The 25,968-nt window shown below is 47.0% G+C and overlaps 2 protein-coding genes across 7 annotated transcripts in view; both read left to right on the forward strand.

The window, feature by feature from the left end:
• The window catches only part of LOC144297398 (uncharacterized), a 56,912-nt gene extending 55,195 nt beyond the window's left edge, over positions 1-1,717 (forward strand). Inside the window, exon 6 of the mRNA XM_077871411.1 lies at positions 87-1,717. Within this exon, the coding sequence (XP_077727537.1) occupies positions 87-166 (80 nt within the window). The 3' untranslated portion in view covers positions 167-1,717. The remainder of the gene's footprint in view (positions 1-86) is intronic.
• A 4,872-nt stretch (positions 1,718-6,589) lies between these two features.
• The window catches only part of CRACR2A (calcium release activated channel regulator 2A), a 138,570-nt gene continuing 119,191 nt past the window's right edge, over positions 6,590-25,968 (forward strand). For 2 of the 6 annotated variants that reach the window (XM_077871412.1, XM_077871413.1), the window contains exons 1-2: positions 6,591-6,757; positions 23,759-24,033. The gene's annotated coding sequence lies outside the window, so the exon portion shown is untranslated. Of the gene's footprint in view, positions 6,758-9,795; positions 10,007-23,758; positions 24,034-25,968 lie in introns of all 6 variants that reach the window. The other 4 variants (XM_077871414.1, XR_013364428.1, XM_077871415.1 and 1 more) reach the window with 4 other exon arrangements.

The raw sequence follows: 25,968 nt of genomic DNA on the forward strand, positions 1-25,968 counted from the left end.
GAATATTTTACATAGTATTGAAAAAAGACTTCAACCATTTCCATTTTGACTTCAAACTTTCTAATTGATTCCTTTTTTCTTTCCAGCTTATCTCTTAACTAAGGCAAGAGACCCTGTGGGCAAACATCCCCCCTGTGGGAATGGAGACTACCCTGTGAAGCCATAATGACTGCTCTGAGCGGCAAAACCCTGTAGGACCCACCCCAAGACAATGGTCAACCCAACCTTCACTGCCCGCTTGCAAGTACCCACCAACTGGTGTCTCAAGTTTCCTTATAAAACCTGGATGTATTTTTGGCACTTTGGAGACAGTCTTTGCAACACTAGTCTCTGCTATTTTCCCACTGTCTCATTGAAATAAATTCCTTTCTTCTTTCCCCACCACTCATCTCTCTGCCTTTGGATTTTGTCAGCAGTGAGTGATTTTGAACCCTAGACGTTGAGTACTCTTGCACCCTGCACGCCCTGGCTTCGGTATATTTTAGTAACTAGGTATTGGAGCTCTCCTCCCTCTGTGTTGTTTTGTGTGTTTGTTTAATAACTAGTCTGGGCTAAATCCATGAAGTCTGCCTCCCCTGCAATGTGCATCCACGAATGTCTCTGCTGTTTTGTTTTCTTGCTTTTCATTCTGTAGCCTAGTTTCCTATAGTCACCTTTGTGTCTGTCTAGATTAGTGTTCAGCCAAAGATTGCCCAGAGATTGTCCTCAAATACCCTGAGCCAGTAGGGCCTCCACTCTTTGCTAATAGATCTGTGAGTAAGCTGGAGAGCACATGCAGAGGTCAAACTTTTATTCCTCCAAGTTTGCCCAGGCTTTTATTTTTCATTGAACCCTTTATATTCCCTGTACATGCAGCAGGCTCCATGGGCCAGGGATGTGTGAGTGGCTTGGGCTGCTCCTGTCTCTGCAGCACATACATATAGCCCTGGTCAACCTATGACAGGCGGAGAGTTTGTCAGTTTCCCCATGGCTGCTTCTCCTCCCTAAAAGTCCTTTTAGATTCCTATGTAGACACCAGTCCATTGTTTGCAATTTCAGGCTAGCAGAGCTGCTGGCCCTCTCTGTCCACTGGCTTTGAGATCACAAACTGATACTGCTCCACACTGAGACCACTCCAGCAGTGACAAAAATCTGCTGGTTTTTACAAGCTGGCCTGAATGAAACAACAGAACTGCAGGGGGATCGGAATAGCTCCAGGCAAGAACATTATAGAGTCTTGCTGACCATACTCAAAATTCAGTAATTTTCATGAACACACACTTCTTGGTTTGTTGCATATCTCCAGTCAATTTCCATGGTGCTGAAATGGTTGTCTTTGACAGTTTTGGCCAAGCATTATAATTGCTTTTTGGTTTGCCAGACTCTTCAGAGTCTCATGCCAGAAGTTTCTCTCTGAACATGAGGTTTTTATAGTGTCTTTCCCAAGCTGGGGAGGTGATGTGCAAGAAAGGTAAGAGCTCTGGGCTGACAGCTTTCCAGTCTGGACTCTGCCACTTACTAGCTCTCACCCTTTGCAGTTTCCCTAGCAGAAAAGCAATGGGAGTTGGACAGGGTGGTTTCCACAGATCCTTCCTTTTTGAAAATGTTAAGTTTCTAATAGAATTTCCCTAGTAAATTTACACAGTGGATCTAAAAAGATTAATTGAGGGGATCCCTGGGTGGCTCAGTGGTTTGGCCTTTGGCCCAGGGTTCGATCCTGGAGTCCCGGGATCGAGTCCCACGTTGGGCTCCCGGCATGGAGCCTGCTTCTCCCTCTGCCTGTGTCTCTGCCTCTCTCTCTCTCTCATGAATAATAAATAAATAAATAAATAAATAAATAAATAAATAAATAATCATTAAAAATAAAAAGATTAATTGATTTCATCCTTTCTATGATCCTGATGTCATTTTTTTCTGATGTCATTTTTAAAAAGATTTTATTTATTTGAGAGAGAGAGATGGAGAAAGTGTACACAGGGCGAGGGGAAGAGCAAAGGGAGAGGGAGGGAGAAACAATCTCAAGCAGACTCCTCATTGAATGTGGAGCCCAATACAGGGCTCGATCCCACCACCCTGAGATCATGATCTGATCCAAAACCAAGAGTCAGATGTTTAACAGACTGAGCTGCCTAGACCCCCATCCTGATGCCATTTTTGTCTAAAATTTTATCTTTAAGGAAGTTTATAAGTATGTGCTCTTTCTAAAAGAGGTAATGGTCCTTTGACTCCAGTAGAAAAGAAAGGCTATTGATTTTTTTTCTCTTTCCTTCTTTTCCTTGTCTTGTCTTCTCTGTCCCTCCCTCCTTCCCTCCCCCCCCCCCCACCAATATACTCTTCTATCCTGACATGGGGTCCCTGACATCATATCAGGCACTGTGCTAAGGGCTTCTCACACAAATTATGTCATTTACTCCTCACAATCCAACCTTCTCAGGTGGGTCCTGTTTGTAACTATGTTTTACAGGTAAGGAAACTGAAGATCAGAAGTCCCTGGCTGGTTCAAAGCTGAAGAGTTAGCTTCCACCTCTCAATCCCCACCCATTTCACAACACCAGCTGCGAGAGTAAACTGGATCTAAGGTGGTTGGCGATGTGATCATGTCTCTAAGAGAAGTAGCTGGGAGGTAAGGGAAGAGCTATGAGCAATGAGCCATGTCTTCCTGCAGCAGACAGCGTAAGAGCTTTGCCTGGTCCTAGACTTTGGATGGAGATGGCAGGGAAGGCCCTTTGGGGAGAGAAAACTGAGTCATGGAGCTACTGTTACTCAAAAGTAAATGTGGGGCTCTTTACCACTTATTTATGGGTAAGTAGTGACAAGCAAGCTTGGAGGTTGTTGAGGGCTTTGGAGGCCAACCAAAAGACTATGAATTTTATTCTGAAAATGCAAAAGGGGTGTTCATGGAAGGTTTTGTTGTGTAGGGAAGGGACATGTCTGGAGCTATGCCTTATATACAACATCACCCAGCAGTTGTGCGTGTAGGCTACATTGGATGGAGGAGAGATTGAGAGGACAGAGTCAAGGGCATAGTCCAGAGAGAGGCACTGAAATCTGGGATAAATGTGGAGATGAGATGCGGGGCAAGAAACATTACAGAAATTCCACAGGACATAAGAGGACTTTCAACCTTCAAAATAGAATTCAAAATTCCATTATAACTCTGAGATTATATTTCTATTTCGTTAGCTGTTTTAGAGCCTCATGATTGTGTGTCTTGGAAATCATGTCAAGCAGTTGCTGTTTTGATTATTTTTGATTTCTAATGGGTCAAGAGATGGTTGTATATTTTTTTCAATAGGTCATGAGAATTTATCTTCTCAAATTCCAAATTGTCAGCTCGTATAATTTTTGATATTGAAAATCTAGTATTGGTTGAGAGCACCAGCTTAGAGAAACCAACAGTTTGTTTTTCCTTTACCAAAACATCTTGCCAAATGGAAATGCTCCTGACCAGCTTTTGATAGTGGAAGAATTAGGTAATTTGGAGCCATCCCATAATGTAAGTGGCAGCAGCTTCCCTTTGTTGTCACTGCTCTCAGGAGCAAGTGGGCTCCATCCCCCAAACTCGGCTTACAAACATTTCTTGGCTTACAGAACCATTTTTTACTTCCCTGTGTTTCTGATTGCTTTATTTATTACATTAGTAGCCAGGGTAATGCAGTTGGGTTTTGTGTGCATGTGTACACATGCGTGAGAGAGCAAACTCATGAGGACAGAAGAACTGTCCTTTCCTTTCTCATTCTATAGATATCAGGGCACCTGGGTGGCTCAGTTGGTTAAGCATTTGCCTTTGGCTTAGGTCATGATCCCAGGGTCCTGGGATCAAGCTCCAGAATGGGCTCTTTGCTCAAAAGAGAGCCTACTTCTCCCTCTGTCCTTTTCCCTGCTGTGCTCTTTCAAATAAATAAATTTAAAAAATTCTATAAATAGCAAAAGAGTACATATAAAACATTAATTTCATCATTCCCACAGGGGCTAATTCTACCTCTATTTTCCTGTACTTTTTGGGCAACACATTACTCATTGCGAGTCCTTAAATTTTTTTAGCAGAAATAATGCTATGGCTCTACTGTCCTTTAGGGGACACCCTTGATTGTGTGGTGCTTTTTCTTTCCCTGCTCCATAAATGGGAAATTCAGAAATTCCTGATGGGAAAGCCAATATCCCACCCAAGGTAGCAACAGAGGCCACTTGTAGACGGTAGGGGTGGAATGAAATCCTGCATTCACAGCCAGGAGTAGTCATGTCACCACTGCCACCGGTCAAGTCATCCTGGACCATAATTCCCCCTCGACGATAGACAGGATTGGCTCTGTAACTTAGTTCTTTTCCAGTTCTCTAACTACAACTCCATCTGAATGATGAAGCCCATTCTTGTGTGAGAGAGAGGGAAGAAAGTCATTGCTCACGTGTTACCTGTCCAACCTCTGAAGGATTCCAGATTGGTGAAACCTGAAGGGGAAGTACATGGCTTTCATAAATATCCTTAAGGAGGCCTTATTTTTCCTACATTCTAGCTTTATGTTTCTTTTCTTTCTTTCTTTCTTTTTTTTGAGATTTTCTTTATTTATTTGAGAGAGCATGAATAGGGGGCGGGGGGTGGTGGACAGAGGCAGAGGGAGTAGACTCCCTGCTGAGCAGGGAGCCCAATGTGGGGCTCCATCCCTGGATCCCCGGATCCTGACCTGAGCCGAAGGCAGATGCTTAACCAACTGAGCCACACAGGCACTAGCTTTATTTTTTTTATTTTTTTAAAATAAATTTATTTTTTATTGGTGTTCAATTTACCAACATACAGAATAACACCCAGTGCTCATCCCGTCAAGTTTTTTGGCACTAGCTTTATGTTTCAGTAAGATCTGTGAGTCTGACTTGGCCCGTACAATCTCATAGAAAATATTTCCTCCCTCAGCCCCCGCAAGCCCAGCATTTTCCAACAGGAGAAAGATGGAAGCTCTAGATATAGGACAATCTCCCCTGGAGTCCACTTGCTCCTGTAGAACTCACCAACCCTCTGCCCCTCAGCAACTGTTTGATTTGAACTTTGCTGGGGAGGCTGTGGGAGGTGGGGCAGGTGCTGCCATGCTGCATGGCACCCGGAAGAGTCAACATTGAAAGGTCTGTTTGTTTTTTGGCCTCTGCCAGTTGGCAACTCCATAATCATGGCCACTCACAATAAGGAAGAAGGGCCAGCAGGGGAATTCCTGAACTGGAACAGTGAATGTTTCCACTGTTCTCCTGGGATGACCAAGAGAGACGATTGGGCCTTCAGCTCTCTGGCAGCAGTATGTGAGCAAGAAAACAGAGATGTCAGGAGGAAGGGTGCCATGGAGCTTAAAGGTGACTCAGGAAGCACACCTCTTGGAGTGTCCCTGTGTTCTCCAAGCCTATTTGCTACTCCTCCTTTATTGGGTGTCCCTTTCCCCCCAACAGAGGAGGCAACAGCTCACAGCACAGGTGTCTCAATGCTACCCAAACCCCTGGCTTGCTCAGACCCTCCAGCCATTACTTATGGTCCTGCCTCCTAGTGAACATGGTGGCCACCCTCACCCAGGTGGATCCTTCCGCCTTCCCCTCCTGCCTTGCTCCCCATCCTCTATTTTCTGCCCCTGTTTCTGAGCTAAAAGGCTTCTCCACCCCCACTCATGCCTCCCCTGGAACCAGGACCTCTGACCCCTCTGCACTCGCCCTTCCTTCTTTCTTCAACAGATTCTCGACCATGATCTGCAAACACCTCTGAGTCTCCTTTGCATTTCTCTTGCCTGTGCTGCCAGCCTCCTTGACAGTGGCCCTTCTTCACTTCCCATAGACTCCCAAGGCTTCCAGTACTCCCCCAAAATAAAAACGAAAACAATACACAACAAAATCCTTGTTGTAGGACCAGAGGAAACGGGGGGGGGGGGGGGGTGGTAACATGGGCACCAGCATCAGAACAGTTTGCTCACAAAGAAGAAACTGGGATGTTCCACTGGGGCCAGTGTCTGGGGAAGGATTCACCAAGAAGAGGACATTCCAGTGTGGCCTGGATGCAGACAAGTCTTGCTCAGGCAGACAAGAAAGGGGAAGGGCATTCCAGGCAAAGTAAGAACTCCCTGTGTGCCTAACCCCGTTGCATGTGTGTGTTTGAAGAAGAGTTGGTGAGGCTGGAAAATTAGCTGGTGGCCAGAGTGGCCTTGTATACCAGACTGAGGGGTATGCTTCAGCCTGAACCTTGGGAGGTCCCTGGAGATTTAATGCTTTATTAATAAATATATATTGGGTGTTTTATGATAGGGGCACGCATGCCCACAGTTCAGTGTATAGAAGAGGCAGGAAAGCGCAAAGGACAAATTCCCATGCAGGTGACAGCCTGGATGTGGTGGGGTTTTCCGGGGTGCAGACCCACAGGGAGAGAAACTCAGGGCGCACTGAAGCCTGTGAACATTCTAGAACCAGGGCAAGGGGCGTAGGGGACTGGGGAACAGAGGGGCCCGGGAAGCCTGACCAGTCAGGCCGGCTAAGTCAGCAGCTGCCCCGCCCTCACCACCCAGGCTCCCTGGCAGTCTGAGGTCGCCTCCCGCCAGCCGCGACCCCACCGCGCGGCGCGCGCCGATCCCGGAGGGCGCCCAGGGGGCGGCGGCGCCGACAGGCCGGCTCCAGGGCGCCGCTGCCACTTCTGCGGCCGCCGAGGGTTGGGGCGGGGGAAAGTGGAGCAGCCCGCCCGGCCGGAGGCTACAGGACAGCTGTGAGCCGAGCCGAGCCCGCGGCGGGACGGGTCGGAGGGACGGCGGCGACGCCCAAGGTACAGTGCCCGAGGGGTGGAGGAGGGGTGGAGGAGGGGTGGAGGGCTGCGGGCTGCGGGGCGCGCGCCTCCCCTGCGCCTTCTGCCCCGGGCAGCCCGGGAGGGAGGCCGGCGCTTCCCCTGGTCCCGGCGGCCCGGGGTTGGGGCGGCGGAAGGGAGGCAGGGGAGGCTATCTCCCCGCGCCCTGTGCAGGGGAACAGCAGGGCTCCCCCCACTCCTAACCCTTGCTCCCTGGTGCCCAAGATCCCTGATGGGGACTGGAGGAGAGCACAGAAGCACCGGGGTTGAGATCAGGAAGGACATGGGGGGCCCTTCTGCCACGCCCAGCCTCTTCATTTCCCAGTTGGGGAGACTGAGGCTCAGAGTGAAGTGACTTGCCCAAGGTCACAGTTCAGTGTATAGAAGAGGTGCATTTCATTCTAGAAATGAAAACTCACTTGCGGGGCATTGCTGCCAGGAGCTCTTGCCACGTGGACCTGGACAGCAGCATGGCTGGTGCCTTGTGTAAAAACAAAACTGAGAGAGATAGAGAATCAAAGGACAAAGAGACAGAAAGAGGACCTCCCAGAGCAAAGGAAGGCGGTCAGGAAATGGGCTGACACCGGGGCTGCACTTCCTCCCTGGCCTGTTCCTGCTGTGGTCTGGCCCTGTGACTCAGCCACCCCACTACTCAGGCCCAGGTGTGTGCATCTGCGTGCATATGTGTGTGTAGGTGCATGTGTATATGTGTGTGTACCCTTGTATATGTGTGTGTGTGCGCCAAGATGTAGTGAATCTCCCTGAGCATTTGGGAAAGCCTGTTGAGTCCATATGTCTGTCCACTTACACTCAGTGAACTTGCTGGGGAACCTGCCCTGTGTTTGGCTGTTTTTTTTTTTTTATTTTATTTTAAATTTTATTTATTTATTTTTTATTTTTTTTATTATTTTTATTTTTTTTTATTAATGATAGTCACAGAGAGAGAGAGAGAGAGGCAGAGACACAGGCAGAGGGAGAAGCAGGCTCCATGCACCGGGAGTCCGATGTGGGATTCGATCCCGGGTCTCCAGGATCGCGCCCTGGGCCAAAGGCAGGCACCAAACCGCTGCGCCACCCAGGGATCCCTTTGGCTGTTTTTATAGACAGGTTCTGGCCTCAGTGGGCCATTTTAAGCTGTTATTGTTCTTTTTTTTTTTTCCTTTAAACAACACACAAACATATGCAAAATGGCCCATTATTTCTACTTACCCATCTAGTGACCAGGTAGTTTCTTTGACATCTCCAGTTGTTTCCTTTCCTTGAAGAGAAATTTGCTAAGGCCCAGTTTAGAGCCCTGAGGTGTCCCATCCAAGGGTCAGTGGGAGCTGCCAGTAAAGTCAAAAGGTACCTCTGCAGCGCCCTGCCAGCCTTCTGCGGTGCTGAGGGGGAGGAGATAGAGAGGAAAGGATGGGCTAGGGAGAAGAGGAACGAAAGGGAGAGACATAGTGAAGAGGAAAAGGAAGGAGAAGCCCAGTCCATGGCATGGACCATTCCGTGGCATGGGCAGAGTTATTTGTGGGGACCTATGCTTTGGGAACGTGGCTCCCCAGGGCTCAGAGAGGCTGCAGGGCCATACCCAGATGGACTTTAGAAAAAAACAGAGCTAGTCAGCTTTGTAATTTCTCGTGCAATCCATTCACTTTTGAGAGTGAAAAGGAGAGTGTTAATACTGGTCATGACGGACAACCCAGGTCACCCTCGTGACAGCCAGTACCCATTAAGCGGCAGACATTTGTTTCCTGGTTCAAGTCTCACTACAACCCAGTTGTTTGGCTGTTGTCCTGTTTTATGGAAAAATTAACCGGAGAGGCAAGGCATCATGGCCAAGGTCACACAGCCAGGAACTGGTAGAGGCAGAATTTGAACCCAGGCAGTAGTTTGGCTATTCCAGAGCCTGGACCTTCAGCATGGACCTTCCCTGTCCTGTTCCAGGACTCAGCATGTGAGTGAGCTCTTGGGTGGCTGTCTCCCCTTACAGCTGCTCTCAGGCCTCCACTCAGCAGGACTTAGCTGGATAACAGGACAGCTGTGGATGGAGGTGAAGTGTCAGAGGGTGGGCGCAGGAAGCATGCTTTGTCCTCTCCAGGCCATGCACCTTGTTCAGGCGCCCTTGGCCTCTCCAGTTTCTAGTTCTGGTTCATTCTTGCCCTGTAGCTGCTCTGGCCTTTCAGGCTAGGCCCCCAGAGGATGTATGGACTGGATTAGACACAGCAAGATCGTCTGAAGGCCCAGCGTGTTGGGAGTGGAGGCCTCAAGGTACTTGTCGGCCTGGGGGGACCCAAGGGGGCCACTGTCTGATGGACAAAGTTACATTCAGGGACCTCTCCCAGCTTGAGGAATATGGGGTTTTCTTCTGTCACAGAATCTTGTGGAGACAATGTATTACTTTTGTCAGTTCTTCTGGGCTCCCCATCTGCTGGTTTTCTCAAAATGTTGGTGAGGCTCTTTCTTTCTTTCTTTCTTTCTTCCCTTGTCTGCATGTTGACACATCCTGGATGGGCTGGCCGAGGGAGGCGTTTACGGGGCAGCATCTAGTGGTGGACAGAGCCTGACCCTAGGTAATGCTCCGGCAGGCACTAAGAGATGCAGGAAGGTAGGAACAGGTAGGCTCCCTGTGTGGTTCAGGTTCCAGGTTCCCACTGAACTGGCACAGAGAAGAGCCAGTAATGAGCTGCCCTGCCTGGAGGGCTGGGCCTGAGAAATTGTGGGTGGCAAGGAAGTGTTCCTTATGTAAGGGAGCTCCAGCTGTGCAATTCTAGGCTCTTCTGGCCTCGGAGGAGAGATGGGACTGAGTGCCCAGGGTGGGCTGCGCCAAGACCTCCTGGGGCCAGCAGCGTGGCTGCCCTCCTCCCAGGGCCTGTATTTGCCTTTCTGGCCTGGCAGCTTCTGTAACTCCCTTTTTACCTCAGCAGCAGAACCAGGGAAATATGCGGCTGGCTACAGTGGCTTAATTACCAAGGCAGACAAGAAGAAAATCTGTTAGCTGGCCAATTGGTTTATTTTCACTTTATTTATTTTAGAGATTGCTCAGTGTTGAGCTCCAGGATTTGCTTTGGGCCCAGGTGAATTGATGGAGCTTTGCCATGTGGAAGCCACATAACCACACACCTGCACACACTGGGAGGGAAGGGGAGGAAGACCGACTTCCTGCAGCCCTAACCTGAGAAACCTGGAAATTCAAGGACCCTCTTGCCACTGTACCTAGAGGCTGGATGCACAGAAATGCACCAGGTGAGGCTGAGAGCTTGGCATAAATGAACTTGTTCAACCCTTGTTACAGCCTCGTGAGATAGGTACTGTTTTTTTTTCATTTTCCCCATTTTGTGGATGAGGAAGCCAAGGCTCTGGGAAGTGGAGTAACGTGCCCCAGATTATACAGCTAACAAGAGGCCAGTCTGGGATTTGAACTCCTGTAGCCTGGCCCTAGGGCCATGTCTTCAGCCATTCCTCAGGCTGCCTCTCTGAATGTTAAGCCCAGAACCAGAACCACACCGGTTCTGACTGTAACCAGCCATGTGTCTTCAGCCTGATTTTCTTGTCTCTTCAGTGAGATGGGAATAATTACCTGCCAACCTGTCTTGGGTGAGCTAATGTGTGTGAAAGCGCACCTCAGTGAAGGCTTTCATGGTTCCTTTGTGGTGGTGGCTCCACGGTCCCAGCGTACCTCCCCCACCAGTCCTGGTCTGTGTGCCAGGCTTAGACTGAAATTTCCCAGAGGGCAGGGACAGCATCTCTCACCTAATCAGCATTTGTGTTTACTGAGCCCCTACTGGGCCAACTAAGGGTCCCCAGGGCCTCTGGTTTAAGAGAGGGCATGGACCTTCAGCATTCATGGTCCCCTAGGAGGGATGGTCTAAAAAGATAGCCGGTGCTGTTGTTGTTCAGAGCACTCAGAGTCAAGCCCATTTCTTGTGACTTCCCAGAGCATGCAGGATTTGAGTTGGACCCAGAAGAAAGGGTCAACTTTGGAAAGGCACAGAGAAAGCAGGTGCATTGGAGGTAGGGCCTGTGATAGAGTACAGAGCACAGTGAGAAAAGGCATGTGGTTGGGCAGGAGGATCCTCACAGTTTGAGGGTCCCTACGGGGATCTGTGTTACCATCTCACTGTGTCCAGCTTCTAGCAGAATTCTGCACCTGATTGCTGCCCCTGGGGCTTTTAATGACAGCTAGGAAATGCCATGAGCCCTGGTGGCTAGGCTCAGGCCATGGAGCATTTGCAGACAGTCCTTTATTCTCCGGAATGGTGGCACTAGGCTGGTATGCCTTTCTGTGGACATCAGAGAAGTCATGGCCAAGGGGGTCAGAGACACTGGTCAGAGAGGCCACATGTACCTCCAGCCAGGGTTTGTTTTTGTGCGGGGAAGGAGGAGGTGGTGTGTTGAAGCTACTCTGTTTATTACCTGAGCAAGACTGAAAGTTAGAGGCATTCTTCCCAAAGGCAAGTGTTCCTCCTGGACATGACAGAAGCACCACTGTCCCCAGAGAACATGGAGGGGAAGGGGAGGAGATCCTTGGACATTTCCTTTGGTTTCATCTGAATCGTGATCAGAAATAACTGTCAGGGAGATACCATCAGGAAAGACTAATTATTCTGCATAAGAATCTTAGCTCTTTCTCTGAGGCCATGGTCTGTGATTGATACGAGTTTTCAAGTCTTTGGGGGGCTTATGTTAAACAGATGTCCTGGGTGAAGATCAGCTCCACGTGATGGAGGTGGTAGCCTGGGTGCACGGACGCGGCCTTCCTCAGAATCTCACAGAGAGAGGGTGACCCTAACTCTCCTTTATGTTACTTTTGTTTTGATGTGTTCAGTGGGCTGACAGTTGAGTTTTAGGGTACTGCTTTATTTAATTTATTTTTTTAGAAAGAGAGAGCACGTGAGTGGGGAGGGGAAGAGGGAGAAGGGAGAGAAAATCTTGAGCAGGCTCCACCCATAGTGAGGAGCCTGATATGGGTCTCATTCCCACAACCCTGAGGTCATGACCCGAGTGGAATCCAAGAGTTGGATGCTTAACCAACTGAGCCACCCAGGCATCTCTAGTTTGAATTTTTTGCGGTAACTCTGTCTCTTTTTTAATTGGAGTAAAATATACAGAACGTAAAATTCACAGTTTTAACCATTTTTCAGTGTGTAGTCCGGTGGCATTAAGAACATCTAGAGTGTTGGGTGGCCACCACTACCACCACCACCAGAGCTTTTTTTTCATCTTCCCAACTGATAGGGCTTGGTATTAACCCTAACCCCAGAGAATTCCACAATCTTGCTCTGTCTTGGCTTCCTTACTCATGGTGGCCTAGCCACCAGATGCCCCCTCCACTTGGACAATCTTTCTGCTGCTGTTCTGTGCTACTTTCTGGTGTTTGTTTTTGGTTTTGGATTTTAGTCTCCGTGTCTGCCACATGGGCTTCTGTGAGACTGCCCTCTTTGGGCTGCATTCTGTGCTCAGCATGTTATATAGCACCTCGTGTATTTATCCCGCTGGTCCCATATGGTAGTTATGAGCAAGCACCCCTTGAGGTGAGGAGGCTGCATCCAAGGTGCAACATCCCACATCACGGGAATGTCAGAGGCAGAGTTTGTCTCTGGACTCTGACCTTCCTGCTTCATCCTGGTGGGAATGTCACTGTATAGGCTCAGGCACAGCTAGCCCTGCCTCACACGTTAGTGTCAACTCCAGAAGGTTTCTAGAATTAGCATAGAGTTGAGCATGTATTACAGGAATTCTCTCCATGAGGATTCTTAACAGGAGCTAGCCAAAAAAGATCTGCTTGGAAATAGCTTAATTACATACCATACATAAACTGCTAATGGAATTTACCAAACTGCTAAATTAAGCTTTTCCACTAATTATATGCGTACTATAAAGTGGGAGTTTAGCTTTGACCATGGGTGCTTCCCCAGGCAGAGAGATGGCGAATCCTTTCTGGGGGCAGGGCTTGGTCACCCTGTCAGTTCTTATTCTTAATCATGATGGGTTGTGCTTTTCCGTCCCTTCTTGATGTCCTGATGTAGCTCGACTCTGCATTTTTCTCAGGGCCAGGTAACGTGGTCGTCCTGGCTGCAAATATGCCAGAATGTATTTCCTATTTCTCCCGCAGACATTTTCTCTAGCAGTCTCATCTTCGGCAGTGTGTCTCTCTGGCACCTTTTCCGCTGCTTGGACTATGCTCCCTGCTCTGTTGCCCCATACTGAGATTTCTGGGGTTTCTCTTTGCCTGAGGCTCAGGGTTCTGGTTTTGGTATATGTGGCTCCAGTCCAGTCAGGGTAGAAGCAGGAAGGTGTCCAGCAGACTTTCACATGGGCCTCATGCATAAGATAATTTATTTGTGGCTACCGTGTGCCAGGCACTGTTTCTAATCTAGGACTTAGCATCCCCATTTTACAGATGGAGGAACTGAGGCTCAGAGAAGCTAAATACCTTATCTGAGTTCACACATCTAGTTCTGATATAGACACCTACGTCACCAATGCCACCCCCTGCTGCTGATCCTTCTGCACAACACGGCTCCCTAACAAAGGCTGTGGGGTCTGCTGAATCACAGAGTTCTGCTAACACACCTGTAATAGGGGAGCAGATTCCCCTGATTCCACATGAGATAAGCTGCTGCAGGCACAGGCCAGTGAGAAATATAAGGGTGGGGAATGCCAGTTAAAATGTTTGCTATAGAGCTTCTTTTTAAGGAGTGCAATTTTAATACACTGGACCACAGCTTGAATCAGAAACAAAGATGCAAAAAAAGGAACTGCTAAGTGAAATGAATGTTAATGAAAAAAAATTACTAGGCCTCCATTATGTAATCACACATTGCAAACTAAAAATATATTTTTTTAAAACACACAAGCCCTATTTACTGGAGTTAGAAATAGAATGAAGAGCTCTAATTTGTTCTGAATAACAATCACATTATACCACATACCACATCTGAATTTTCGGACACTTTAGGGGCTAAATCAATGTGGTTTTACTGAATGTTAATGCCCGCACTGCACCCCCCCAACAAACCCCAAAACCTCAACCAAATGGATCAGCAGATACTGACTGAGCACCTACTGTGTGCAGTAATGTTGTGCTGGGAGAAAGAACAAAGGTTCTAATACTTATTTGACATGACAGGGGACTTGGCAAGAGAGTGGAATGAAGAGTGTGTGCTCTAATAGGAAATGGGCTCTGGAGAAGGTGTCCTAGTGGGTGTGAGAACTGAGCTGGGCCTTCAGGAACAGTAGAATTCCGCAGATAGCTGGTCACAGGGAGCCCTGGGAGGAGTGTTCTGTGACGGTCCTTCAGTTCATTTTAATAGACACTGTCTGAGGGCCCTTCCACATGGAAATTGAACCCATGAAGTGCTACCCAGGCCTTAAGACATGCCTAACCCTACCGATATTTTTAAGGGTTACCTCATCCTCTTCCAGGTGGTTATCACTAACTCAGTTTCCCATCCAAAAGATTCGAGGAGCCAGGACTCTCTGATCCTTTCTCTCTCACACAGACAGGGATGCTGTATAAAATCAAGCACAGCCAGCCCTGCCTGGGCACATGTGTGTCTACACTTGGAGGTTTCTAGAATCTGTATGGATGTGGGAGTGTGTTATATGAACTGAGCTCCATTAGGATGGAGATATGTTCAGCATGCTGCAGAAGGTTCTAGAGGGCTATAGAGTAGAAGCAGGCAGGGCCACCCACAGAATCACCCTCTTCAGACAGTTACCCACCAGAAAAGTTTGAGAGGAGGAGCCCAGGTGATAACTCTTCTAACAATAGGCCCACTATTGAATTCTTTCATGTCTGCCGCCCAATTTCCTTTCAGCCCTGGTTATAGGACCACAGCCTTCCACTGAGGCCTGGTAATGGCGGCTTGTCCAGTCCCTTTTGCCCCTGAGTGCCTGGGTCCCCAGCTAGTTCATGCACCTGCAGCCACGCCACACTCTGTCTGCAGCTGCGAAGTCAGGGCTGGGCTGTCCTAGATGCACTTTATTTATTTTTTAATATTTTATTTAAATTGAATTTGCCAACATATAACACCTAGTGCTCATTCCATCAAGTGCCCTCCTCATTACCCGTCACCCAGTTACCCCAACCCCCCTCCCACCTCCCCTTCTGCAACCCTTTGTTTTTTCCCAGAGTTAGGAATCTCTCATGGGTTGTCTCCCTCTCTAAATTTTTCCCACTCAGTTCCCCTCCTTTCCCTTATGGCCCCTTTCACTATTTCTTATATTCCACATATGAACGAAACCATGTGATGATTGCCAGATGCACTTTAGAAAGAGGTGTTAACTAGCACAGTGATGGGCATGGCTGACTGCCGTGCCCTCGCCCAGGGAACACATGTGCCACTCCACCGCTCAGTGTACTTAGGCTCTAGACTCCAGACCTATTAGAGCGTGATGAGTGCTCCTGGGCATGTTTTCTTTTATAGCCTAAGATGCAAGCTGAATGACAAAGCCATGCCTCATGTCCTCTTGCCTGGTCCTATCTAAATGCAAATGCCAGTCTGATGGAAGTCCTGATGAGGTCCTCTTAGGATGCAGTTCTCTCAGGACCTGGTTCCCGGGAGCGAATGCAGGCTGATGGACAGGCTAGAAAGCTCAGCGGAGCAGTTCTACTTAGCGGATTCACGGCACTTGCTTACTGTAGTCCTCAGCCACCTCACTGATAAAATAGCTGCCCTTCACGTCTCTGTACCATGGCATGACAGTGGAGGGAAGCAGTGGCAATGGGAATGCACCTTACAAAGATAAGACCTATTTATTATTTATTTATGTATTTATGTATTTATGTATTTAGGTATTTATTTTTATTGGAGTTCAATTTGCCAACATATAGCATAACACCCAGTGCTCATCCCATCAAGTGCCCCCCCTCAGTGCCCATCACTCGGTCACCCCCACCCCCCGCCCTCCTACCCTTTCACCACCCCTTGTTTGTTTCCCAGAGTTAAGAGTCTCTCATGTTCTGTCTCCCTTTCTGATATTTCCCACTCATTTTTCTCCTTTCCCCTTTCTTCCCTTTCACTATTATTTATATTCCCCAAATGAATGAGACCATATAATATTTGTCCTTCTCCAATTGACTTACTTCACTCAGCATAATACCCTCCTGTTCCATCCACGTCGAAGCAAATGGTGGGTATTTATCGTTTCTAATGGCTGAGTAATATTCCATTGTATACATAGACCACATCTTTTTTATCCATTCATCTTTCGATGGACACCGAGGCTCCTCCCACAGTTTGGCTGTTGTGGACATTGCTGCTAGAAACATCGGGGTGCAGGTGTCCCAGCGTTTCACTGGATCTGTAAGATAAGACCTTTTAAATGGAGGCTGCTTATGTTTTTTGCAGCCATGTAGTCTCCACCCATGCACCAGGCTGGGCTAAATTAATCATTTGTTTCGTAGGTTATTAAAATAGGTCCAAGGGGGGCACACCTGAGTGGCTCAGTCAGTTGAGCATCTGCCTTCAGTTCAGGTCATGGTCCCGGAGTCCTGGGATCAAGGCCTGCATCGGGCTCCCTGATCAGTGGGGGGTCTCCTTCTCCCTCTGCCTCTACCCCACCCCATGCTTGTGTTCTCATTCTTGCCCACTCTCTCTCTCTCAAATAAATAAAATCCTAAAAAAAGAAAGAAAGAAAGAAAGAAAGAAAGAAAGAAAGAAAGAAAGAAAGAAAAGAAACAATCCCAAGCATGTTCTGATATCCAGAGGGTCTGACCTTCCTCACAAATATTTGCTCAGGGGTGAGGAGAGTAGAGGTAACCACGGAGAAGAAAGGTTAGAGGATGAAGGGTGTCAGTGAGTGCAGGTGAGTATGGTCAGACACCTGTCGGCTTCACTTGGTATAGATTCAAGTCAATTATTCCACTAAGTACCTCCCAATCCCTGAGCTAGGAGCCTGGGACTATGACTCTCCTCCTTAGCTTAGAGGTGAGGACTCTAGAAGCGAAGCCAAGCTACTTGCTCAAGGTCAGCTGGGTGGTAAGTGTAGAATCAGAATTCGGATGCAGCTGCTTGGACTGCAAATTCTCCTCCCCTAACAGAGTAAGGTCAGCACCTTGGTGAAGGTCTCTCAGGTTGACCAAGCTCCTTTCAGTCTGTGTAGCAGTTCCGGGCTCTGCTTTCCAATCTTCACAGTAAATCAATGAGCTGAGTATTATGCTGGGTGTTATACACTCGGCCGTGCACGGTATATGAAATGATGGTTGTGGAAACACTTAGTAGATTATAAAATGCTCTACAAATATGATATAATGACTGCCTCTGGACAATAAAATCAGAAAGGTTCAGTGGCTTGCCTAAGGACACACAGATGGGAACAGATGGCAGAGTAAGGATGGCAGCCTGGGTCTTAAAACTTCAGGACTGGTGTTGATTCTTGATAGCATCAAGGGAAGATTGGTTCTGGATTTATCTGTTCCCGCCTTGGTTTTACCCCCAACTCACCGCCCCCCCTCACCCCCTGCCCTACCCATCAAATAGTTGCCAAATGAAAATTAGGCAGAAAACCTCAAGGGGTCCAAGCTCACTTTTCTTGGCTGACTTTTCTTTCTTCTTCTTTTTTTTTTTTTTAAGATTTTATTTATTTATTCATGGGAGAGAGAGAGAGAGAGAGGCAGAGACACAACACAGGCAGAGGGAGAAGCAGGCTCCATGCAGGGAGCCTGACGTGGGACTCGATCCTGGGTCTCCAGGATCACATCCTGGGCTGAAGGCGGCGCTAAACTGCTGAGCCACCCGGGCTGCCCATGACTTTTCTTTTATAGTTCTTATGAAATGGAGAGACATCAAAGATGGAGTTAGGGAGAGTGTCTGTCTCTCCGCGTGAGGACTGGACTGCAGAAGCAGCCACACAGGGGTCATCATCTGTGTGCCACTTGCTGTCTCCTTGTTGGCAGAAGAGCCCTAGGACAGGAGAATGGGTGGCATGGGCCATTTTGCCCTATGGATGAGCCAACGCGTTTTTTATGGCCTCAAAAAACTGTGAACACACATTATTTTAAAATTGAATTAAACCAAAGCCCAGGGTGTATATATCCCTGGAACGTGTGTGTACACATGCGATATTTTATAAACAAAGACATCATAGATACTGTATTTGAAAGATCTTAGGCTCGATACTGAAAAGATAACAAGGAAACAGGTGCTAAGGTCAGCTCTGTGGTGCAGATTCCTCTGCCAATGACAAAGTGCCACAGTGTATCTTACACTGAAGCAGAGGCTATAATTCTCCTGTTGCTAACACTGTCTTCCTTACTTGTTTATTTGTTACTTTTTGAAGAGATAGGAAATTAGGATTTATCTGACATCTTCTAGATACAGAAGCTGTGTTGGGAGCATTTGTATGTGTCTGCTCATTTATTCCTTACAGCAGCCTGGCATTAGTGGTATTCTATGAATTTTTGAGATGAAGATTCAGGTTTCTCAGGTAGTAAGACATGACAGCAGGAGATGAGTGTAAACGTGTCTGACTCCAGATCTATGCTCTTTTGTCAGTGGACTGAGAAAATCCTTTTTATTTTTCCTTGTTCTTTATTCCTTCTGTAATGTCAGATCTTCCACCTATAATCACTTTCCTCCTTTCAGAAATATACCTTTTCAAAATGTCCTTTCATGAGGGTTTGCTTGTGGTAAACTAGAATTTTGTTTATGGATAATGCCTTCATTTCTCTTAGTCTTTAATTATTTTTAAAATTTATTTTAAGTTATCTCTACACCCAACATGGTACTCAAACTCACAACCCTGAGATTAAGAGTTGCATGCTCTACTGACTCAGTAAGGCCCCCCTTTCTTTTATTCATAAAGAATATTTTCTTCAGGGTCACCTGGGTGGCTCAGTCGGTTAAAGTATCTGACTCTTGGTTTCGGCTCAGGTCATGATCTCAGGGTCCTGGGATCGAGTCCCATGTCGGGCTCCCCACTCAGCAGGGAATCTGCTTGTCTCTGTCTCCCTCTGCCCCTCCCCCTCAAATAAATAAATCTTTTAATAAAAGAATGTTTTCTTCAAGTATAGAATTCTCAGATGATGGTTACTCTCTTTCAGCATGTTGAGAGTCTTTGACCACCATTTTTGGGCTTATAGTCATTGGAAGGAAACTTGTCTCCTCTCATTGACTGGTTTAAAAAAAAGATTTTATTTATTTTTTTGAGATAGAGAGAGAGCCTACTTACATGAGTGGGAGCTGGAGGAGGGGCAGAGGGAGAGGGAGAAGGAGGGAGAAAGATTCTCAAGCAGACTCCCTGCTGAGTGCAGAGCCCAACATGGGGCTCGGTCCCAGGACTCTGAGATCATGACCTGAGCTGAAATCAAGAGTCAGATGCTTAACCATCTGAGCCATCTAGGTGCCCTTATCTTTCCTCCCTTTTAGAAAATTTGTAACCATTATCTGTTCAGATTCTTCCTCTCTCCTTTCCCTTTCTAGGACTCCAAATAGACACCTGCTGGTTTTCATATTCATGTCTCCTAAGCTGTCTTTCATATTTTTCTGAGTCTTTGTCTTTCTGTGCTGCATTTTGATTAGTTTTTTTTGACCTAGCTCCCAGCTCACTACTTCTTTCTCAGGTGTATCTAATATGCTATTAAGTCTGTCCACAGACTGTAATTTGAGTTATTTAATTTTCATTTCTAAAAATTCCCTTTGGTCCATTTTTTCCCCGAAACCTTGACTATTTCTCATGATTTGCTGTTGTTATTATTCCTCAGACATATTTGCAGGCTTGTCTTTAAATTATTTAATTACATTATAGTCATTATTATAATCAGAACCTGGATATTCCACTATCTGAAGGAGTCCCTGGCCACTGAATTCCTTCCTTTCTTGCTAGCTCATTGATGCTGTTAGAAACATTTTAAAAAATATATTTTTTTGTACAAGATTCTTTTGTTTTGAGTGGGAGGGTCAAAGGACTCAGCCTCTCATAATGTCAGAAATAGATGTCTAGCATATTTATTTTAAATTGACAGAATTATGAGTGTAAAAAGTAATCCAATGGAGGTTGGCCTTTGAGACCTAGAATTATCCATACTGTACTGAATGTATGTTATGACCAGTGCATGCATGCCTTGATGATAAGCCAGTCAGTGTGACTTGCCCAGCCCAGTGGCAGAGTGATGGAGGCTTATTCTGCTTTGTGCCCCATCCCCGAAGATATGGCCTCGTAAGTAGTTATGACCAAACAAGGGAGTCTTCAAGAAACCTCCTATCTGAGGGATCATTTTATCTCTAAGGGATTAGGGGTGCCCTGAGGAGAGGAGGTTTGATAAGACTTGTCTCTTAGTTGCTGCTGAGTCCTAGCTGAGTCACTGGGGCTTGGTCTTATCTCTGCTTGGGATTCAGGGGTACGTGTTACTCCATCTCAGTGGTCATCTGGGAGTATCCAAAATGGATGTAGAGAGGACCATAGAGCCTGATCTGGCTTCAACCCCTCCTTCCTGTTTACCACACCCAATCCCTCCGTCCTCCTGATGCCACCTACTAAGTGGCCCTAGAGTCCGTTCGCCCAAACCTACTCATCTGCCACGCTGCTGCAGGACACCACTATCTCTCATCTGGACTGGAACATATCCCCAACTGCTTGTAATATATCCATTCTCTATCCCCACCTCTCCCTTCCTCATTTCATCCCTCACAAGTAGCCAAAGTCATCTCTTATACAAATCAGATTGTGACTCGCCCAGACTTTTATTAGCTTCACATCAGTGATTTCCTACCACTGCTTGGATGAAATCCTGCAGAGCCTTGTTCTTTAACCTCGTCTCTGGCCACCCCCAACCACATTAAAATTGTGCTCTTTTCCTTGATTTCCTGAACACATGAAAGCTCTTTCTCCATGAGGGTGTTTGTACCTGCTGTTCCTTCTCTCTGGGAGCTCTCCATCCTCTTCCCTGGCTCACCCCTGTTCATCTTGGAGGACCCAACTTATATCCCTCATTTTCTCTCCATGCTAGTCCTCTTGCTGTACGCTCCCTGTGGTGAGCAGTTTCTATGTCCCTTCGTGTCTTCGTTGTGATTCCATAATTATTTTTGCAATTTCTGTTCATTGTGTGTCTTCCCACCATCTGGTGAGGATTGGATTCATGTATGTCCCAGTCGTCCCTGTATCTCCAACATAAAGCACAAAGCCTGGCATGTGGTATATGTTCCCCATCTAGAGAATGAATCTGTGAATGGATCCGGTTTCTGCCTCCAACCCTCCACTGGCACTGCTCTTACGGAGTTCACCTGTGACCTCCTCATTGCTAAATCCAGTGTTTCTTCTAAATCTTAAAATGTGAGAACTTCCCATTTAAAACCGTTGTCAACTCTACTTCTTTAAACACTCTCCAACTTGGCTTATCCTTAGATTTTGAGACAGTATCTTTCCTTTGTTTTCTTCTGCCTCTCTAAGCTCTGCTTCTGAGTCTCTTTTGCTCTCTTGCTTTGGGTATCCCTTAAATGTAAGTGTTGGGATGTCTGGGTGGCTCAGTTGGTGAAGGGTCCAACTCTTGATTTTGGCTCAGGCCATGATCTCGGGGTTGTGGGATTGAGCCCCACCTTGGGCTCTGCACTGGGCATAGAGCCTACAATCTTTAGCAGCTCTCTCTCTCTCTCTCTCTCTGCTTCTCCTCCCCTTGTGCCCTCCCACCCTCAAGTTTTCATACACAGGTGTACTTGCTCTGTATAAAAAAAAAAAGTTAGTGTCTTACATGAATCCATCCTTCACTCTTTCCCCTCCTGCACAATCTATGATCAGCTTTAGCTTTATCTTGGCTTCAAGCATCACATTTTTGCTGGTGAACCCCAAACCTTTATGTCTAGCCGGGACCCTGCCCCTGAGTACCAGATCCTTCTTTGGCATTGCATTTTGAAATACCTTCATCCTGATGTCCCACAGATACCCAGTCTTCACATTTTACAAGTAGATCTTTTTATCTTCCCTGCCAAGCTTGTTCCTCCTCCAGCATTTCCACTCTGGCTAAATAGCTTCACCACCAGCCTACTTTTGAAGCTAGAGGCCACGGAGACACCCTGGATACCTCTGCCAGCCCCGTATCCCCTGTCCAGCTATTATCACAATCTATCTCTTGCATCTCCATTCCTCTTGGCTCTGCACTGCCACCACTGAGTGCAACCCATGCTTTTGCTCATACCTCCTCCTACCTGGGCTCCCTCCTTCTGGCCCTTTCTACTCCAGAGATCTTGTCCCAAATAACAAAGCTTGATCATGCTGTTTCCTTGCCTCACCTCTCACATTTCTCCAAAATGTCTGTACAGTGAAGCCCGTTCTCCTTAGGTTGATATGGAGGGTTCTTCCCCCTACCCCATCTTTATTGCTGGCTTTGCTTCTCTTCCCATCATTCATCTTCCTTTGAATATGCCATCCTTTCTCATCATGTGTTTATGGTGTTGAGTAAGAGTTCTCAAACATTATGGGGCTTCCAGAATCACATGGAGGGCTTGTTAAAAACACAACATGCTGGGTCTCACCCCCAGAGATTCTGATTCTGAAATCTGAAAGGAGGTTAAAGATCTGAATTTGTGAGATTCCCAGGGGCTCCTGGTGCTGTTGTGCTAGTCATCATTTTGAGAATCACTGGTATAGATGGGTCAAGAGTGTGAGCCTGGGGAGCTCTGCCACCTAGGATCAAATCCTGCCTCTGCCACTCACTTCCTGTATCACTTAACCTCTCTATGCCTCAGTTTACTTTTCCATAAGATGAGGCTAATAATTTGAGCTTCCTCATCAGCTTTGGTGGTGGACTGAATGAGTTAATCCTCAGAAAGCACAAAAAACAATGCCTGGTTTGTTAGCGCTCAGGAAATGTTAGCTGCCATCATGGTTTATGATTTTGATCATTCCTCATATCCTTGGTTACGAAGGTCTGACTTTCTCATTCTTCTCTGCTCACACTCTTCTGCTCTTCCCTCAAGAGGGAGTTTGTTTTCCGAGGTGCTTTTGCTAGCATTCCCCACCCCCAGGTCCCTGATGCACACCCAGGCTGATGTGCACCTCCCACTAAGCACTCGACACATGGCACTCACCGACCTCCTGACCAGGAGTGGATCTAACCCACCATGCATCCTCCAGGACTTCATTTTTGAGTCCCTGTCTGGTATATCATAGGGACTCAGAAATGTTTAATGAATTCAATGACTGAATTGGCATATGCTGTAGAATTGAATACTGTATTGACAAGGTGGTTACATGGGTTAGATCTGGGGAGAGGACTGATCACCAAAGAAAAGGTGGAGAGAAAGTACAATGTGGACGTTTGGGAAGTTGTAGTCAGTACAGTGAGATTATGCTCTAGGAATATCGTCCTGTGGTTTTGGGAACATCTGAATGCACATCACTTAGGATAGTCTTAGCTGTAGATGGTAAAAACAAAACCCCGAAACTCAGCTCAGTGAATGTAAACAACATGGATATGTATTACTTGTATAATGAGAAGTCTGGAGGAAAGGTGACACCAGGGCTGTTTAATCCAGTGGTTTAGTGATGTCATCAAGGACCTGGCTTTCTTCTTGCTCTGTTCTTCTCTTATGCTTCCCGTCATGGTCACAATGTGGCCAGATAAGACAACCTCTGGTAGCAGTGAAGCATCTCTCTTTTCAAGAGCCAAAAAAACATTTCCAGGAACATCCCCTAGGAGGCCCCTCTCATATCTCAAGACCAGAGAGAGTGAGAAGCCCACTCCTGCCTTTCTCACGGACCAGGGGCCTGCATTTGCTCTGACTGCATAGGGCCCCTGGGCTAAGGGTCCGGCCGGGTGCTTAGCCAGAGTGGTGACATCATTGGAGTTCTGTTAGAGAGGAACAGGGGAGAAATGGGTGTTGCTTGCCTAAGCAGTGTCTGCTTCAAAACCAGACCCAAATCCCAGCTGGAAATTTATTTGAAAAGTAACAGGATAGAAATTAAGTGACTTCAAAGACCTTTTCTGCTCTGAGTATCTATAATGACTTATTTGAAATCAAAGTGAAGAGACCTCTCTTCTGTCTGTTCCATCTGCAGGTCATGCCTTGGCCACAGCTGCCCCTCAGGAGAATGGCTTGGAGCCAAAGTCACGCCAGCAGGCTGCTTGCCAAGGGCGGAGCAGCAGCGACTTGCCACTTTTCCTCCTGAGCCCAGCCTGGGTGTCCACCTGGCACTCCGCACGACCACATCTCTTCCTCCTGGAGCAGCCTGACCCAGAGGCCTGGGCTTCAGAGAGAGCTCCGGGAGAGTTCAGTCCTGGTGGGCTGCCTCCCCGAACCCAGGTGTGCAAAGGGACACGGGCCTTCCTTACGGTAAGAATCAGGTTCCCAGAGGCAAGTGTAGTGGGAGCCTGCGAGAAGGATGGGCCAAGTAAGCAGATGTTCTGAATGATGACGCGGTAACTCTGGTAGGAGTCTCTGAGTTTCTGTAACCTCTCTTAAAAACTCTTGTAGTCGACCTGCCAAACTACCTGGATTTTGTGCTTCCTGCAGGTCAGATTTGTGGCGAACCATAGAATAGGTTCATCGTCCATCTAGGGTCTTTGTCTCTGAATAGGTAAAGGGAGCTGATGGGAAAGTCTTTGAGCAGGGGTAGCAGGTAATGATCACAGACAGCAGTGGGTGTCTGCAGTGGGTAACAAGTTTGGGTTCTATGCCCAGAGCAGTGGTGACAGCTTCTAGAAATTGACTACTCGCCTGACATCCTAACACTTTCCCAAACACACATTATCAGTAGCAGCTAAAATGAAATACAGTAGAAGATTGAGGCCAGATGGCAGGCTAGTGGGATTTAGTTAGGAGTGACTTCTCTAGTATCTGCTGAAGGGTGAGGTCATGTTTCTTTGGCCTCTGTGAAGTGTATTGTATTATATGAATCATACACATATATAGTGTGTATCAGTGTATGTATATATGTATTATAATTTTTCATGTCTGTCTTAAATCTTCAACCACATTGTCAACTCCCTGAGGGCAATAATTGAACATTTTATATCCCCTATGTTCTTCACAAGGTCAGTACTTGGTAATTATTGATTTTTACTGCATACCTATACAATAAAATCCAATCAGTGCAGGTCCCGGTTTTCATTCATTGGATCAGAGTTGCCATCAATGGCTTCCTAGTACCTACTGGGATGGAAGAGCATCAGATGGAAGCTGCGGTGTATTTGCTTCCTATGGCAGCCATAATAAAGTACTACAAACATGGTGATTTAAAACAGCAGAAATGTATCATCTCTCAGTTCTGGAGGATTGAAGCCCAGAGTCCAGGTGTTGGCAAGGCCATACTCTTTCCCGAATCTGTAGAGGAATTCTTCCTTGCCTCTTCCCATCTTCTGGGCGTTTGTTAGCAATCTTCAGCATTTCGTGGCTTGTGGCCACATAATCCATGCTCTGCCTTTATTGTTGCATGGCTTTTTCCCTCTGTATCTATATCTTCACGTGACTGTCTTCTTGTTGGACTAGGGGCCCACCATACTCCAGGATGACCTCACCTTGCCGAATGACATCTGCAATGATCCTATTTCCAAATGAGCTCACATATGGAGGTACTAGAGGTTAGGTCTTCAACAAGTCTTTACTGGAGATCACAATTCAACCTAGAACACTAAGTGAGCTCATTCGAGGTGACAAGACAAGCATGTACAAAAGGCAAGGGGGTGAATATTAAGAGTGTCTCTTGGTGCTGAGAAGAGTCAGCAGGAGCATGTGTCCTCTGTTCTCTGTCCTATGGTGTTCTCCAGGGGTTTGCATGAGCTGGGGCCCAGCTGGACACACCAGGATCCCATGTTCCAGAGGTGGACCTCCACACACCTATCACTTTCCCTTTCTATATACAAGTTGAGGAGAGGCCTCCATGGAGGGGAGAAAGCAGACCATTTGGGTTCCAGGCAGCCTTAACTTTCAAGGAAAGTAGAGGAGCCCCACCTTATTCTGTGGGAAGTTGCATCCTCTTCCCCTGGGAGAGGAGAAGCTTCTGGACCCAGCCAGCTAATTGCCAGGCAATTCACAGGGAGTCTCAGATAACAGATATTCAATAACCTGCTTGTTTCCAAATGTAGAGAAACTTGTTCCCTTTCTGCCAGTTTTTCTACTTCCCCAGTTTAGGACCCGTTAGCACAGAAGTCATAAACCAAAGACCTACAGGCCATTTGTAGCCTGCAGATAGACTTTGTTCACAGTGGCTGGTGTATTTTTTAATAAAATATATTTTTTTAATAAAATATTTTTATATAATTTTTTTGA

Source organism: Canis aureus, chromosome 25 (genome assembly GCF_053574225.1).
Source record: "Canis aureus isolate CA01 chromosome 25, VMU_Caureus_v.1.0, whole genome shotgun sequence".
NCBI classification, from domain to species: Eukaryota; Metazoa; Chordata; class Mammalia; order Carnivora; family Canidae; genus Canis; species Canis aureus.